The sequence below is a fragment of the Megascapheus bottae genome, chromosome 2, assembly GCF_031878675.1.
Source record: "Megascapheus bottae isolate mThoBot1 chromosome 2, mThoBot2.hap1, whole genome shotgun sequence".
Classification (NCBI taxonomy): Eukaryota; Metazoa; Chordata; class Mammalia; order Rodentia; family Geomyidae; genus Megascapheus; species Megascapheus bottae.
In genome coordinates this window covers 76,605,149-76,621,817 of record NC_143510.1, presented here as the reverse complement: position 1 = coordinate 76,621,817, position 16,669 = coordinate 76,605,149, and the positions used below count along the sequence as shown (strand labels likewise).

General features: G+C 42.4%; 1 protein-coding gene across 2 annotated transcripts; it reads right to left on the bottom strand.

Moving 5' to 3' along the window:
• Positions 1 to 178: 178 nt before the first annotated feature.
• Nudt4 (nudix hydrolase 4) lies at positions 179 to 16,454 on the bottom strand. Of its 2 annotated transcripts, none has more exons than XM_090328385.1 (5): positions 16,064 to 16,454; positions 4,746 to 4,856; positions 4,448 to 4,492; positions 2,638 to 2,725; positions 179 to 2,403 (listed from the first exon to the last, which is right to left on the bottom strand). In XM_090328385.1, the coding sequence occupies exons 1-5, from the start codon at positions 16,160 to 16,162 to the stop codon at positions 2,201 to 2,203; spliced, it is 546 nt and encodes a 181-aa protein (XP_090184511.1). In that variant the 5' UTR covers positions 16,163 to 16,454; the 3' UTR covers positions 179 to 2,200. The 2 variants fall into 2 exon arrangements, with proteins under 2 accessions (XP_090184511.1, XP_090184512.1); XM_090328386.1 differs by having other exon boundaries at positions 2,638 to 2,722; positions 16,064 to 16,453.
• Positions 16,455 to 16,669: the final 215 nt, after the last annotated feature.

Genomic DNA, 16,669 nt, shown 5'->3' with positions numbered 1-16,669 from the left:
AACATGCAGGGCAGTTTCTACTTTGTAAATCAGTTTACAGTAACTACTTCCTGTTTTAATTTATGAGGCACATGGAACTGAGAAATTTAGCTGCCCAGTTTCACTCAGCCAACCCACAAATAAGCGTAACTGTTGGTCTCATCTGTTAACTCTGGAGGACTGAGATAGATAGTTGAACAGATTCATCTACTTAGCCTGAGAATGTCAGCTTTTACTATTTTCCTTGGATCCTTTCTTAGGGCTCCAGAATAGTGAAGAACCTCTCAGGAAATTTTTGTGAGTTGCATAGACTTAACGACGTAGTTTTCTAAATTGTACTGGAGAAAATCCTGACTCAAGTGGCACTGTTTGTCCAAAACTATACAACAATATTTATAGGCTAACTTTTAAGAGATGGTTGACACTAATACTGTACATATTTTACATGACAATACACAGCCCAAGAGTTTATAAAACATGTTCATGCATTATTACCCCTAAGAGTATCATGTACAAGATAAGTCCCTCCCTAAGTTTGTGTGGTAGCATTTCAGGTGGAAGCAATCTTATTTACAAAAACAATCCAGTTTCTCTGTTGTGTAATTCAAAGAAATTTGAGATTTAGAGAAAAATCTTAGTCCATTGGTAATTGATAGAAAGCATCAATTTGTGGGATTTAAAAGGTCTTTAAAAAAAACAAAAACAAAACCAAAACACCCAGAATATGTAAGCTCTGTACAAAGAAAAATACAAAAATCCTGGATGATCCAAGTTTATTATACTACATAATTCAGAATGAAACATTATTGGTTAGGTTTTTTTACTTTATTCATTTCTTTGACAGCACTAGTTCGTGAACTAATTTTTAGATTTAGTTCAGCTGCATTTATGGCACAAGATCTCATTTTCAAAATGGCACCAATTTTCCTTAAGTGTAAGGACTATTTTTAGCAGCAATTATATATTTAAAGGTTAACAGCTTACACAGCAAATGCTTTAGCTATACTTTTTCTATTTTATACTTGCCAGTTACAATATTTACAAAAGGCTAACAATGTCTATATAAAAATGACCTTTCACTCTCCCTCATCCATATCTTAGTCAAAGGCTTTATCCTTCCTCCTTGTTTTTGATCCCATGGGGAAGAGCATAAGATTCAGATCAGGGACTTAAGTATTTTACATGGGATGCCTGATTTTAAGGAAGTGTAAGAGAAGTTAAGATGAAGCAATTCTTAAAAGTTCTGTGACAGGCACTATCTAATGACAACCCAGAAGAGATATCCTTAATCATCAGCCTGTTAACAGCTGAATGTCTGGAAGGCCATTTCATTCACTGTGATACAGTCATCATTGACTGGCATTGAATGTTAAGACTCCCAATTGTGTGATTATTGGTAAACATGGAAATTTAACTGAAGAGGTGTCACTAAACTAGAAAACTAAAATTCATTTTAAGAACAATTTACATTGAGGGAAATATGTACTGCATAAACGAGGAATTGTAAGAACTGGCAACTGAGCATGCTAAGTGGATTCCATGAGTAAGTTTCCATGATAAGGTCTACTTACTACATGCATTTTGCTAAAAAGTATTTCCCTAAAGCCTAGCAACTCCATAGAGTTACAGTTCATGTGAAACTACTATTGTAGTTCAGGGGAAATTGCCATATGTTGGTAGTGATGTAATGCTAGTTGTGAACATCCAGCCAGAGGAGCTGGTAAATTCCTGAAAATAGCAAATCAAATCCTTTTTCAGTTATTGGAACATACAGAAATAGCTCAAGCCTGAAATTTAGGAATTAAAAATGATCTTCTGAAGTTTGGGGATGGATGTTTCTTTAATACCAAGACTGGGTATGTCAATATAGTGAGTGAGACAATTTAGGGGGAAATATGAGCAATTTGATCTGACAAATAAACCTGACTGATGTTAATGAGAAAAACGGAAAAAATTCAGTGAAAAACAGCAACCAAAATAACAGGTGGGCATAGTTAAGGCATCTTAAAAAAAAAAAGTCCCACATGGCTTTGGCTTCTTAAAATATTTTTACACTATTTTGTTTTAAAAGACTTGAAAGCATCTGAAATATATGCAAAATTGTTTGAAATTCCTGTGTGGCAAATTCAGACAGTTTGCGTCATTCAGATGTTTTCCAAAGAAAGTGAAGAAGCCTCTCCTCATGAGATGGCATGTGGTGGAGAAGGCCTCCAAATTTTCTCTATCTTATACCCGGTGGCACCCCAGAGGTCTGTGCAGCAGTCACAAGCAAGGCATTATTATCTGGAAGGGAAGGGACTGTGGAGTTTCCATTGGTTGGGGAACAGCCAAGCTTTAGTTTTTCCAGATACTCTGCATGTACAGGTTTATGACACTGGAGAACTTTGATTGCATCTTCTACTTTGAACCATTCTCTCTTCCTTCCTGGAGAACAGTATGACATTGGTTACTATAAAGTCAATTTTAAGAAGCTATATCTAATCAACACTAATCCCCAAACTAATGTTTTAATAATAGGAAAAAATTACAAGGCAATAACCAATGTGCAAATAGTTATCTTCCCTTATCTAAAAAAGCCACCAAAACTGAAGTTGGAAATTGGATGTAAGTAGATAATGACTGAAGAGAATTCAGATAGCCAGAGGATTAGGAACTTACCTATATTAACAGAATCTTCCCAATCTTCTAATATCTCAGTGACTGTAAGAACATAAACATATGTTCTGTGCTTTCGGTCTTGGTTCTGCTTGAATATAAAAAGAAAAGCATTTTAACTACAGCAGTTAGTTAAATGTCTTTTCAGAGGAAAAAAATCAGTGTTGATTAGTATATATTCCAATGCAGGGTACTAGACAGAATCTAGCAAAATGATTTATAAAAAGCTGGGCATGGTGGCTCACACCTATAATCTTAGCTACTTAGGAGGCTGAGACCTGAGGATCACAGTTCAAAGCCAGCCTGGGCACTAAAGAATGTGAGATTCTATCTCCATTTAATCACTAGAAAAGGAGAAGTGGGGCCATAGCCTTGAGCTGAAGAGCTCAGGGTCAGCACTCCGGGCCAGGGTAGTGAGATGTGAGGATGGCAGTTTGAAGCTAGCCTGAACAGATAAGTCTATAACTCATCTCCAATAAACTACCAAGAAAAAGCAGGAGATGGGCTTGTGGCTCAAATCAATGCTAGCTTGGGGAAAGCTTCTAAGGCACTGAATTCAAGCTCCAGGATGCCCATCAAAACAAGTCAATAGGACTTGATAATGGAGGTGCCTCCAAAAAACAAAAACAACAACAACAAAAATAGGCCAGATGCCAGTGGCTCACACTGAAATCAAAAGTTCAGAGCCAGTCCAGATAGTAAAGTCAGATGCTCATCCAGTTAACCACCAAAAGCTTAGGAGGGAATGTATAGCTCAAGTGATAAAGAGCCTTGAGTGAAAAAAAAAAATAAAAGCAGGAGGCCTCAGTACTGGCACTAAACACACACACACACAAAGCTACTAATGGTTGCAATTTTTCAGTATATGGAAACAAGCCCATGTACACAAAAGCAGAAAGTTTTTTTGTCTTTTGGTTAGTCATGGCGCTTGAACTCTGGGCCTAAGCACTGACCTGAGCTCTTCAGCTCAAGGCTACAGCCACCCCTTGAACCACAGCACCACTTCTAGTTTTCTAGTGGCTAGCTGGAGATAAAGAGTTTCAGTCTTTAGTGCCTGGGCTGGCTCTGATCCATGATCCTCGTATCTTAGCCTCCTGAATAGCTAGGATTACAAGCGTGAGCCACTGTGTCTGGCCCAGAAAGGGATTTTTAAGGCAATTAAAATTTCCTTCCAATACAATAATGTGAATTCTCTTCAAAGACCCTGTCTGGATACTGACAAATACTTTACTTGTACCATGGCATTTAAGTCAGGGAAAAATACTTGTTTTTTTTTAGTTTAACCAGAAGATGGTGCTGTGGAACTGTTAAAAACAAGTGCTCCATTTTACATTTTTGAATAACACCTTAAGGACTTAATTACTGTATTCTGGTGAACATCATCCATTCTACTAAGTAATGCATAAGCAGGATTTATAGCTGAACTCCTAAAGACTAAAAATGTAAATAGTTCACCTAGTATGGCTTGGGTCTAGAACCTGACTTCCCCGACTTGTACCCACTTTCCATGTTGTATCGGCACTTTCAAATTCTCTCAAGAGATTTCATCTAGCCTTAGGATGAGATTTGCAGAAATGAATCTTTTTAGCATCTATTTTAGGAAACTGCATCTGTATCTTCATAAGTCCTTTGGAGATAGTAGTTTACATACACTGTCAAGCCATGGAAATACTATGGTACCTGTAAAAGCTAAGTGACTCTTGTTGTCCTCCTCCCAATCCTCATGAAATGTGTAGCTACCACAGACCTAGCTAGTTAGGGAGGAATCATGGATTCGATTAGCAGCAAAAAGAAGACTACTTTTGTAACTCACCTCAAATATGCCCAGGAGTCTGCCTAATTTTCCTTTGACTCCAGCCTATTAAAAAAAAGTTTAGATATAAAATATTTATCTTCTCATGACAGTAAAATATGACAAATTGCATGTTAATACAATTCTAGGAACTCCAACTCTGATTTTAGCTCTATTTTTCCAGGTAGAAAAATCAGGTGTACTGCAGAATGCCAACTATAGTTGAAAATGTTGCATCAGTACACATTCTTGTGGCCAGTCTCTTCAGGGCAGAAAACCTGCCTGTAAAACCCCCAAAACTGTGGGAAAGGGATCTCACCTCCTCATAAACTTCCCTCACAGCAGCACCGCCAGGCTCCTCCTCTGGCTCCATTCCTCCTCCTGGGACAATCCACTGGTCTGGGTAACGACTGCTGCTCACCAGCAGCACCTGTAAAACCCACGGTAACCATGTCTTTCTGGTTCGATAAACATTATGAATACAAGCAAACTCCCCAAACCTTCTTGAGGTTGGTAACTTGACTGCAAATTAATCTATTGTTAAATTTCATTGAAATTACTAAATGTACAAAAAGCAGCTAGCTGACAGCATGAAGTGTAGGCTGAAGTCAGAATTCTGCATTCAGCACTGTTCCTAAAGAAATCATTTAAACTACTAGAGTCAAGTCCTAACATTCTCCAATCAATGTAGAGGCTTGGTTTATTAGCCAGAAATAAGTACACTGAGGTTTGTGGTCACATCAGTTAATTCTTTATCCATGGACATATGGATGCTATAGGAGAGTCACTTTTGGCTTTGTCACTGATGGATATTAAGAGTATATTAGAAGATAAATGCTGTGAGGAAGGAATAGGAAAATGCATGGAACCATTGACTGATGATACATAGTAGAGAGAGGTACCTTTTGTATTCTGTTCTTTGTCGAATGAGCAAATGTCCTATTTTGAAGATAGTGTATACACTGTAGCCTAAAATTTGGCTGGCAAAATAAGCCCCCTCTTGTCTAGGCCAGATTTTTACATTTTTCAATTATTTGACATTCTATTTCAGTGTTCACTAGGATTTGGTCACACTCATTCACTTGTTTGGCTGTTTTTTGTGTTGTGACAGCAGAGTTGTGGTTGTGACAGAGACCATATGGCCTATAAAGCCCAAAATACTTATCTGGCTTTTTACAGGGTGGCTACAAGACCTCTGTCCAAGAACAATATTAAGCTGGAACTATATAAAGTATATAAATACATAAAAAGAAATTTTCACTGTATTACCTTAGCCTAACATCCAAGTTGAAAAGAAAGCTAACTGGATGGATGAAATCTGAGAATTCCGGTTCAGTGCTAGCCCACAGAGGAAAGTCTGTGAGACTAATCACCAGAAAACTGGAAGTGGTGCTGTGGATCTGATGGTAGAGTACTAGCCCTGGGCAAAACAGCTCAGGCCCAGGACTAACTCAGAAATTAAAAAAAAAAAATTCTGTATCAAATATTTACATCAAAGTATCAAATGTCTGAACGAAAATGATCAACAAAACAAAACACACCCACTAAGTTTACTAAGTTTTGGTTGGATTTTTTTCCTTATGGTCCTATTAGGCAAATAAATGCACTACAGCTACATACCCAGTTTAATCCCCAGTGTGGGTACTAATTTTTTACAAGCATACATGCAAGCAGTTCTATCTCCCCATCTCCCTTCCACAAAAGGAGCTGCTGGACCTCCAGAATTCACAGGCAGCACAGATCTCTTCCTCCTGCCTCAAACAAAGCTAAGTGGAACCCAACTTTCCTCATTGAAGAGTGTCAGGCAGACTGTATGGAGTTCAGTAATTCCTACCTTTCCTCCTAAACCCTCAAAAGGCTGGGATAGAAGCCAACAACACCTACTCAGACACACAATTCTGTCAGTTAACAGGATGTCAGTACCAAAATCAGAAACTAAAGAGCCAACGGTTAAGCTACTCAGGAGGCTGAGATCTGAGGATTGCGGTTCAAAGCCAGCTTGGGCACTAAAGTCCATGAGACTCTAAGCTCCAATTAACCACTAGAAAACCAGAAGTGGCACTAATGGCTTAAGGGGTAGGACTGTAGCCTTGAGCTAAAAAGCCCAGGGACAGTGCCTAAGCCCACAGTCCAAGCCCTATGACTGACCAAAAAAAAAAAAAAAAAAAAAAAAGAGCCCAGGATTAAACAAATCCAACAGTCCTGGAAGACAAAGTGTGCACATGATCTACAAAGAAGTGACTTTTCAGTATATCAGCTTCCTTGTCTACAAAGAAAAAATAATTGTCCTTAAAGAGTAAATACCTTGGATCCTGGCTTAATAACTCATTATTGGTCATTAACAGCTCTGTTTTCCCATCTATTGAGTTGAAACAGTTTATCAAGAATTAAGAGTTGTTCTAAATAGTGCCAGTTGTGCTTGAGCCACAGAACCACTTCTGGCTTTTCTTTGTATGTGGTAATGAAGAATTGAATCCGGGTCTTCATGCATGCTAGGCAAGCACTCCCGGCCCTAAGCCTTAGATTTAAAACCAAATCTTTATCAAGAAATTATTAAAAGCCCACATGACAGATATATATTGATTTTAGATGGTAACTTAGGGCTATTTTAAGAATGAATCACTAAAAAATAAATTTGGTGGGACATTGGTAGCTCATATCTGTAATCCTAGCTACTCAGGTGGCTGTGGATTGTGGTTCAAAGATAGTCTTGGAAGGAAAGTCCATGAGACTCTAGGTAACTACCCAAAAGCTAAAAGTGGAGCTGTGGCTTAAATGGTAGAGTGCTAGTGTTGAGTAAAAACTCAGAGACGGTGCCCATGCCCTGAGTTCAAGACTTAGTAAGCCAGGCATCAGTAGCCTGTAATCCTAGCTACTCAGGAAGCTGAGATTTGAGGACTGAGTTTCAAAGCCAAGCATGGGCACTAAAAGTCCATGAGATTCTGAACCACCAGAAAATCAGATGTGGTGCTGTGGTGCTGTGGCTCAAGTGGTAGAGTGCTAGCCTTGAGCTGAAGAGCTCAGGGACAGCACCCAGGCCCAGAGTTCAAGCCCCAGAGTTCAAGCCCCATGACTGACCAAAATAAATGGAATAAATTTAAAAATATATTTGGCAGGGTATTGGTGGCTCACGCCTGTGTCTTACTAAGGAGACTGAAATCTGAGGACTGTGTTTTGAAGTCAGCCTGGTAAGAAAAGTCCATGACAGAATTTATTACAAAAAGCCAGAGGTGAAGCTGTTGCTTAAGTTGTCCAGAACCAACTGTGATTGAAAAAGCTCAGGGACAACACCCAGGCCCTGAGTTCAAGCATCAGAACCAGCAACAAAAATAAATAATTGCTTATTAAACACATCACTTGAAATATGATGTAAAAATCTATGTTAATACATTCTTTAATATAAATAAATAAATGAGGGCCGAGAGTTTGGCCTAGCGGTAGAGTGCTTGCCTAGAATGCACGAAGGCCAGGGTTCGATTCCTCAGTACCACATACAAAAAAAAAAAGCTGAAGGTGGTACTGTGGCTCAAGTGGTAGAGCACTAGCCTCAAGGAAAAAGCCCAAGGACAGTGCTCAGGCCTTGAGTTCAAGCCCTTGGACTGGCAAAATAAATAAATAAATGAAAAAATAAATAAGATCAAATTAAGGTCAAACCTATCTTTAAAATCCTTGACTAAATAATCACTCTTTGTTACAGAGAAAAAGATTAACATCTAAACTAGCTTTAAGAAGATTGTTAATATTTACCATTTGGTGATGACAGATTTGAAATCTGATTAGAAAACCTGATTAGCAAATGGAATACCTACATATCTACTTTTTTTTTTTTTGGCCAGTCCCGGTTTGATCTCAGGGCCTGAGCACTGTCCTTGGATTTTCTCAAGGCTAGAGCTCTACCACTTGAGCCTCAGCACCACTTCCGGCTTTTTTCTATATGTGGTACCAAGGAACTGAACCTGGGTCTTCATGCATGCTAGGCACGCACTTTAACCACTAGGCCAAACTCCTGGCCCCTCTACATTATTTTTTTTTATCACTAAATTCAGTGTGTCCCGAGCCCTGCAGCTTCTCTGACTTTCTGAAGCTCTAAAAGTGAATGTTACCACAGTTGTCATCAGCATTATATGACCATTTAAATTAATAAAAATGTAAGTAAGTTCAGTTCTCCTTAGTTCTATTTCAAATACTATATATTGAATAACTCAGATCAACAGGATCTTAAAGGCATTTCCTTTTCAGATGAGGCAAAATGCAACTGTTATCCACTTATAATCTTCCAACAGTTTAAGATTCTTCCCAAGAGAAACCAATAATAATTGAAAATGGGCTAGCAAAAAGAACAATTCACACAAGACATCCCAAGTAAAACTTCTGCTTGAAAATCTTCACATAGAGAATAGTCTACCGTCTGTCTAACACAATAGTTCAGCATCACTTCTCCAGCTTCAGCACTGATTTTTATTTCCTATTTCCTAAGTACATGTTACTGAACAAGGCTATGGTATAGATCATAAATATAGTTATTTTCCCTCAAAGCACTCCTGTTCTTGGAGACGAGGTAGAGGAGTAAAATGAGTATTTTCTGGCTGAAAATACAGAGCTCTATAAACCTATACTGACAAGAGACCTATACATATCTTGAAGGGACAGCAAAGCAACCATGTAATTCCATTCCCTGAGGTCTGTACAGGCATTCAGAACAGGTACACATACACCATCCTCAGCACTGAAAACTTGACATCATCTTTAAGAGGTGTGTCTATTTTTTTTTTTCCAGTCCTGGGAGCTGAACTCAGGGCCTGAGCACTGTCCTTGAGCTTTCTCAAGGCTAGAGCTCTACCACTTGAGCCACAGCACCATTCCCAGCCTTTTCTATGTATGTGGGACCAAGGAATCAAACCCAGGACTTTGTGCATGCTAGATAAGCACTCTACCTCTAGGCCAAATTCCCAGCCCAAAAGGTATGTCTATTTTAATTAGGTGGGTAACAGGACAATTGACTTTTTAGGCAGGAGGTTGAGATACAAATGAACACACATGCATCTCAGTATTTTCAAAGAACCATGAAAATATACCTGGTTTCATAAGTGCCAGTGATTGTATATAGATTCCCTTCTTGAATACTTGTTTGTTAAACATAACATTTGGAATATAATGTAAAAATCAATGTTAATACATTCTTCAATTAAAAAAAAATTTAAAGCATAGGATTAAAACATTGGTAGGGGACTAGTGTTTCACACCAGTAATCCTATCTACTTAGTGGCTCAGACCCAAGAATTGTGGTTCAAGGAAACCTGAGCAGGAAAGACTAGGGGACCCTCATCTCCAATTAACTACCAAAAAAACCTTGAGCACAATAGCTTAGGGATAGTACCTGGGCCCTCAGTTCAAGTCCCAGAAAGTGGAGGGCGGGGGGGTCTGGGCGCTGGTGGCTTACTGAACAGAACCAGTGACCTTACTAATCTATCTCAAGAGGAACCCAGCAAGTTCACGGATATTGGTCCACAGATTAAACCCACTGAGGCCAGATATTGGTGGTTCATGCCTGTAGTTCTAGCTACTCAGGAGGCTGAGATCTGAGGATCATAATCCAAAGCCAGCCTGGGCAAGAAAGGCTGTGAGACTCAAAAGTGGTGCTGTGGCACAAAGTGGCAGAGTGCTAGCTTTGATCAAAAGAGCTCAGGGACAGTGCCTAGGCCCAGAGTTCAAGCCCTAAGACCAACAAAAAAAGTGTGTTAACTGAACTATTAATACTTTCTAATCAGACTAACTGATTTTAATTTGGAGGAGGTAAGTGAATGTCTTTCTTTTTTTTACAATGATACTGTGAAAAAAGGGCAGCACTGCCCCTAAGTTCTTCCTCTATGTACACACTGAAGAATCAACCTATAGAGTCATGTCACAAAGTATTATTCTTCCTGCCACCTTGTCTCTCTTTCCATCGATTCATGGGACATTGTCTTATACTTGTCTTTTTCTAGATGACTAATGTTTTGAACATTTACAAGTATTTTTAATATTGCTAATGTAATGATAGCAGCCAACTTGGAACTAGCCTTGAGTCCTACAACATGAAGGCTTATGTGAACTGAAATGATCTAATAGAATAATTGTGGACAATATTACCACCCTAATAGGTCCTCCTCACTGGGGATAAGTAAGGGTGCCAACTAAGCCAAGTATGGTGGCATATGCCTGTAATCCTAGCACTCGGGAGGCAGGGAGACTGACTTTCCAGTCTGCCTATGGTATATCTATTTCAAACAAACAGATGAAACATGTAAAGAGTGGTGCTTAGCTGGGTACTAAGGGGCTCAGACCTGTAATGCCACTCAGGAGTTACTTGGGAGGCTGAGATTTGAAGAACAGTTCAAAGGCAGCCCTGGCAGGAAAGTCCATGAGACACTTATCTCCAATAAACTACTCACTACTCAGGGGAAAAAAAGTGCTGTGGCTCAAGTGGTAGAGTGCTAGCCTTGAGCATAAAGAAGCTCTGTGACAGCGCCCAGGCCAGAGTTCAAACCCCAGAACTGACAAGGGGGTAGAAAAAAGAAAGAAAAAAGAATGCTGCTTAGGATCCAGGTTTGCAGTTATACTTTCCATTTTTGCTTCAGGTTTCACCCCTAAAAACTCCAATGGCCACAGCCAGCACCTGGAAACCTCTTGGCACTGATATTTCTGTTCAAGGGAAAGGGAAGGGATCAGGAAATCCAAGTGAAGTGAGGGTACTCAGAGAAAAAGCAGTTTGGGGGGTTACAGTTCCCTTTTCCACATTATAGTGACCAGGATACCACTAATGGTTCAAACTAAGAGCTTATCTACCTGTCCTTACAGAAGAATTTACTCAAAACCAGGCCAGCAGCAAATCAGGAACATCTACAAGCAGCCACTTTAAGAGACTGCAGGTTCAGAGCCAAGTAGACAGCTCACACCCAAAGCTCCTGCTACAGGCCAGATTGGAGTAGATTTCAGTTTGAGGCCAGTGTGGGAAAAAGTAAGTAGCACCCCTATCTTAACGAACAAGCTGACCTTATTTGAACTTGAGATCCTGAGTTCAAATCCAGTACTGCCAAAGAGGGGAAAAATAAAATACTTGCAAGTTCTGCAATGGTTTTACACACACAAATATATAACATATATCTTAACTTTAAGGGTTTTTTTTGGTTTATTTTTACCAGCCCCAGGCTTGAGCTCGGGGCCTGAGCACTGTCCTTTGGCTTTCTCAAGGCTAGAGCTCCACCAGTTGAGCCACAGCACTACTTCTGGCTTTTTCTGTGTATGTGAGAAATTGAACCAAGGCCTTCGTGCATGCTAGGCAAGCACTCTACCACTAGGCCAAACTCCCAGCATAACACATATCTTAGTACATGTATATAAATACTAAACACGATTAGGCTTAATTAACACTATCTTTTAGACTATATAGTGACACAGAAGATAAAAAATGTTCCTACTACCAAGTTTTGCTTAAGTCAAAGCACGATATGTTGGACTGGTAAGCTGGTTTTTCCCTGCACACTTGTGTTTTGAAATGATGGGGTAACGTTTTTACAATTAGAGAAACCCTCAATGACACCAAGGGGAGAGACAAGACAAGCTGAAGAGGCTTTCCCTTCAGCTCAAGGCTACCACTTTACCCTTGAGCTAAGTCCCACTTCCCATTTTCTAGAGGTTAATTGGAGATAAGAGTCTCAGGTCCTTTTGTGCAGTTTGAACCTGGTTTAGAACCTCTATGATCTCAACCCCCTAAGTAGCTAGGATTATAGGTGTTGAGCCATTGCAGCCAGCGGCATTTCCCTATTTCAAACCCCAGCACTCAGAAGGCTTGGGACAGAAGAACTGAGAGTTTGAGGTAAGCCCAGATGACATAGTGAAGCATTGTCTGCTTGAGCTGGACAAGTATCTCATGGTAGGCACTTGCCTAGCATTTACAGGGTCTAGGGTTTGTGTTTGATTTCCAGCCCATGGAGGGGGAAGCCCTTTAAAAAGGTAAAAATAAAATAAAAGGCTAGTTTTAATTTTGACAAAGTGATCTCCATTTGAAACAAATACCCTCAATACTTTATGCTACATGGAATTTGTTCTATTGTCTCTGATTACAGTGGTTACTATATTAGACAGTTCTAGTTATGTTCTGAGACACTTTCCCATTAGGTCTTGGTTTAATGTAAGATTTTGTACAATCTGGACTTTCCCAGTATATTCAGCCCTAAAGCAGACTAAGAGCAGAAGATGAAGACCTAGGCTCCATTAGCTTTGAGAGCTAATAAGTGCAACATGTCTATGACATTCAGACTTTGTAACTAACTGCACCTATAGTCTACTTTTGAGATCAAATCATTATTACCTTTCCCCTAGCAGTCTAGGCCCTATGATATGTCAGATCATTGCTCTGACTGAACGTCTCTAAGATGGAAATGTATGAACCAAAGAGTCCCCTTTCTTTCCTAGAATGTACTCACTTTTCACTTGAGATAGCTGCACTTCTAGCTCACTGCATGTCCTTTTTGATTAGTCATTTATCTAACTTCCCATTCAGAATACATTACACCTAGGGGCTAAAGCTTCATCTTTGCCTCCACCACTGTTCAAATATTTATGCAAATATGTTCAACAGAACCTATTTTTGGTTACTAATTTAAAAGGGGACTGCCATCTTTCATTGCACAAGAACTCCAGCCACTCTATAGGACAATTATTTGTTCTCCATCTGCCAACACAAAGATGGTTTCCTAAAGAAATAACTAGCTTGAAAGAAAGACTGGTCAAATAAACATTAAAATTTGAAACAACAACAACAAAAGATCTGCCTGCCTGTCACACTGGAACAAGTTACCTTTTTTTTGGGGGGGGGGAGGGGGATAGTTTCTGGGCTTGAACATAGGACCTTGACACCATCCCTGAGCATTTGTTCTCAAAGCTAGTACTCTACCACTTGAGCCAGAGCTCCACTTCTGCAATTAACTACCAGAAAACCGGAAGTGGTGCTGTGGCTCAAGGGGTAGGATGGTAGCCTTGAGCTGAAGAGCTCAGGGACTACACCCAAGCCCAGAGTTCAAGCACCACGACAGACCAAAAAAACAAAACAAAACTTGCTTATCTTACTAGGCAAAAAACCCCCAAACAAACATGTATTTTATGTCCTAGCCAGGAACTAGGTGCTCTGAATCCAGTACCAACATGTTTATCTATGTAAAGCTAGCAACAGAATTTCAAGTGTGGAAGTGAATTTGTGCTTTTCTGGACATCTTACTGCTTTGCTAAGTTTATTCTGTAATTATCATATAATACAAAGAGTCTCAACTCTACACACCCACAGAAAAGATTCTGAAGAGCTAAACCCGATGTGAAAAGCTGGCTGCATATTTTACTTAAGAGAGTTCCTGAGTTTTCCCTCCCAGAATATCCTCTAACAAGCTGATTTACTTGGCTCCTCAATCTAAAAAGTTGTAAGAGTTACAGTTTTACATAATGGATTTCTGACATACCCCCAAATTTTGCTTCTAACTTCACTTTATCTAAGAACACTGGTTTCCTGACTCCACTAGAGGCAATGAATTTAACAATTATTTTATAGTGGACCCAATTTCCTGGTGCCCCTCCTCCAGCTCAGAAACTGAGTTATATTCTAACTATACTAAATACTGCCCCCCCCCCCCGCCCGGAGAAACCATTTCCAAGGACAAAAACAATTTACCCTCTAGTGTAAATATCTGAAACTCTTGTCAGACTTTTTGCCCACAACCACTATGGGGATCTGATCATTCCAGGAACCACCCCCCCACCCCCTGGGCACTGACATTTTTCACATAGCCTAAACCTCCAAGTTCACAACATGAGAGGACTTCAAAAATAAAAACTTCCAGAAAGGCTTCTGAGGCCTAGTTCCCCAAATCCGCTCACTCAACACAGCATATTCTCAGCTTGCTATGGGCCGGGGCCCTTGGCCCAGCACGTGGTGCAGGGACCTGACGGTGAATTCGGCCTCTACCACTTTCCTGTGGCATTTGGTCAAAGTGCTCGGCAGAGTCCCCTCACCTATAAAACAGGAAAAACCAGCACTTCCTCTTTCAGTGCTTAAAAGGTTCAAAAGGAACAAACTTCCCTCTGGCTGAGCCTAGGCACCCTGGAAATTCCTGAATTGTATTATACAACCGTGAGCTAAGCGGACAAGATTCTCCTCTATCTAGATCACTGAGAGACATTCTTCTGGACACTTTGTGCCAATACAATTATTCCTTCAAAGGTCTTTTACAGCGTGTATTTAATTCTTATTTACGTTTCACACGTAATCCTCCCTCCCCCCCACACACAAAGAGCTGAGCTTATCCAATAACCACAACTCCAATAACCGATCAGGCAAAAGGAGAGAGAGCCTGTTTTTCAAGCACGTGATTTTGCTTCACAAGAACTAAACCAGAGCGCAGACTGTGTCATGCTTATCCAAACTAGAGGGGACCAGCTGTGTGAAAGCCATAAACCCCCATTCTCCAACTCCGGCCTGGTATTTTACTGGACAGGGTTATTATAGTACAACTCAGAATGTTAACTTCCTATTTTAGTCGTAGTAATTGATTAAAGGAAAAAAAAAAAAAACTTTTTCATTAGCGACCAAAAGTGACTGCCTTCAGCACACTTTAAAGCGGAATAAACGTACCGAAATAGGTAGAAAGAAAAAAACACAAATCGTTGTCCAGAGAAAACCTCTAGGGCCTATCGACCCCACTATTACAGAAGGCTGACTGCTTATTCTTGGAACAAAGGCTGCTCTTTTCCAGATGCCAAGCCAAGGCGGCCGAGAAACCTCCATAAATACGCTGAGAAGCACAGGCTCCGGCCGGCCCATCTGGTCCCCATGCCGTCACCCCACATCTTCCTGTGGTCAGAAAACTTTTAGAAAGAGGAGGCCTGTGCCTGCCCCCCCACCCCCCCGGAATCAGGGTGTGAGGATGCCAGCGGCTGGTGGGTGAATGGATCCACTTAAAGGGTAAACTGCCCCAACTAGATAGAAGAGGATGGGTGGTGGTTTGGGGCTTTTTTTCCCCCCTCTCATTTTTGCAGTCAGGGAACCGTCTGCCAGCCCCCCCCCCCCAAAAAAAAACCCAAAACGAAACACAAGGCTACACAAAATCATGCCAAACCGCAAACGGCTCGACCCCGGCAGGACGCGGCGGGGCCCACGGGGCCCGGCTGCGGCTCGGCTCTCGCCATTTCGGCCCTCGGTGAGCAACCCTAGCTTCATCCGGCTTCACAGTTCCCTTCGCAAGTCAGGGAGGGAAGGGACAGGGCGCGGGGGGGGGGGGGTGTGACTCCCGCTACGCGAACCCCAAACGCCCCGGGACCTTCCCGGGTACCACACACAAGGCGTCTCGGGCCCGGTCCCCGTACATCGGGGATCCCGTCCGACTGGGAGAGCTCCTTTGTCTCCTCTATCAACTCCGGGGGAAGGAAGGAGGGCGGAGAGAAGTGGGAGAGGAGGGGGGGGAAGGGAGTGAGAGAAAAAGAAGGGGATCAGGGAGGGGGCCCGGCCCCTCCCCGGCCGGCTCTGCAGGCCCGAGTCGGGGTGAAGGGGCCCCGGTCGGGGTGAAGGGGCCTCGGGCCCCGCGGAGGCGACGTGCGTGCCGGCCGTCTCACCTCGTCCTCCTGCTCGCTCCGGAAGCACAGGCACGCCGCCCGCTTCTTGAAGCCCTCGCGGTCGTAAGTCCGCGTCTGGTTGGGCTTGAACTTCATCATAGAGGCGTGCTCCGGGGGCCGCGACTGCTCCGACCGACGCCGTGGGGGTCCGGCCGCCGCCACCCCGCCGAGGAGTAGGGGCGAAAGCCAATCTGGGCGCCGGGGCTCCGTAGGGATGCGGGACGGGGGCTGGCGAGGCGGCGGCGCGAGAAGAGGCAGGGAGGCCGGGTCAGTCCCGGGATCGACGGCCGCTCCGATGCGGAGCGGGACTCAAGGGCGGGTCACCAGAGCCCCGGGGCCGAGATGGAAGCGCCGTCTCTGCCTGGGCGCCCACCGTTCTCCATGGAGCCCGCCACCGCAGGCCGCCGCCGCCCCCTGCTGCCGCTGCCGCTGCCGCTGCCGCTGCCGCTGCCGCTGCCGCTGCCGCTGCCGCTGCCGCCGCCGCCGCAGGAAGAGCGGGGACCCAGGCTCGCGCCACGCCAAGGCAGTTGCGGAGACCGCTGTAGCCGAGCAGCGGAGCTGCGGCGGATGTGCGCCGCCCCCCCGCTCCGCCCTGGTTTAAGTCTG

Coding starts and splice junctions, on each gene's coding strand:
- Nudt4 (XM_090328385.1), bottom strand. CDS start 16,162: ATGATGAAGTTCAAGCCCAACCAGACGCGGACTTACGACCGCGAGGGC. Junction 4,493..4,745: donor TGAGGGAAGTTTATGAGGAG/GTGAGATCCCTT, acceptor TTTTTTTAATAG/GCTGGAGTCAAAGGAAAATT. Junction 2,726..4,447: donor GACTCCTGGGCATATTTGAG/GTGAGTTACAAA, acceptor TTTATATTCAAG/CAGAACCAAGACCGAAAGCA.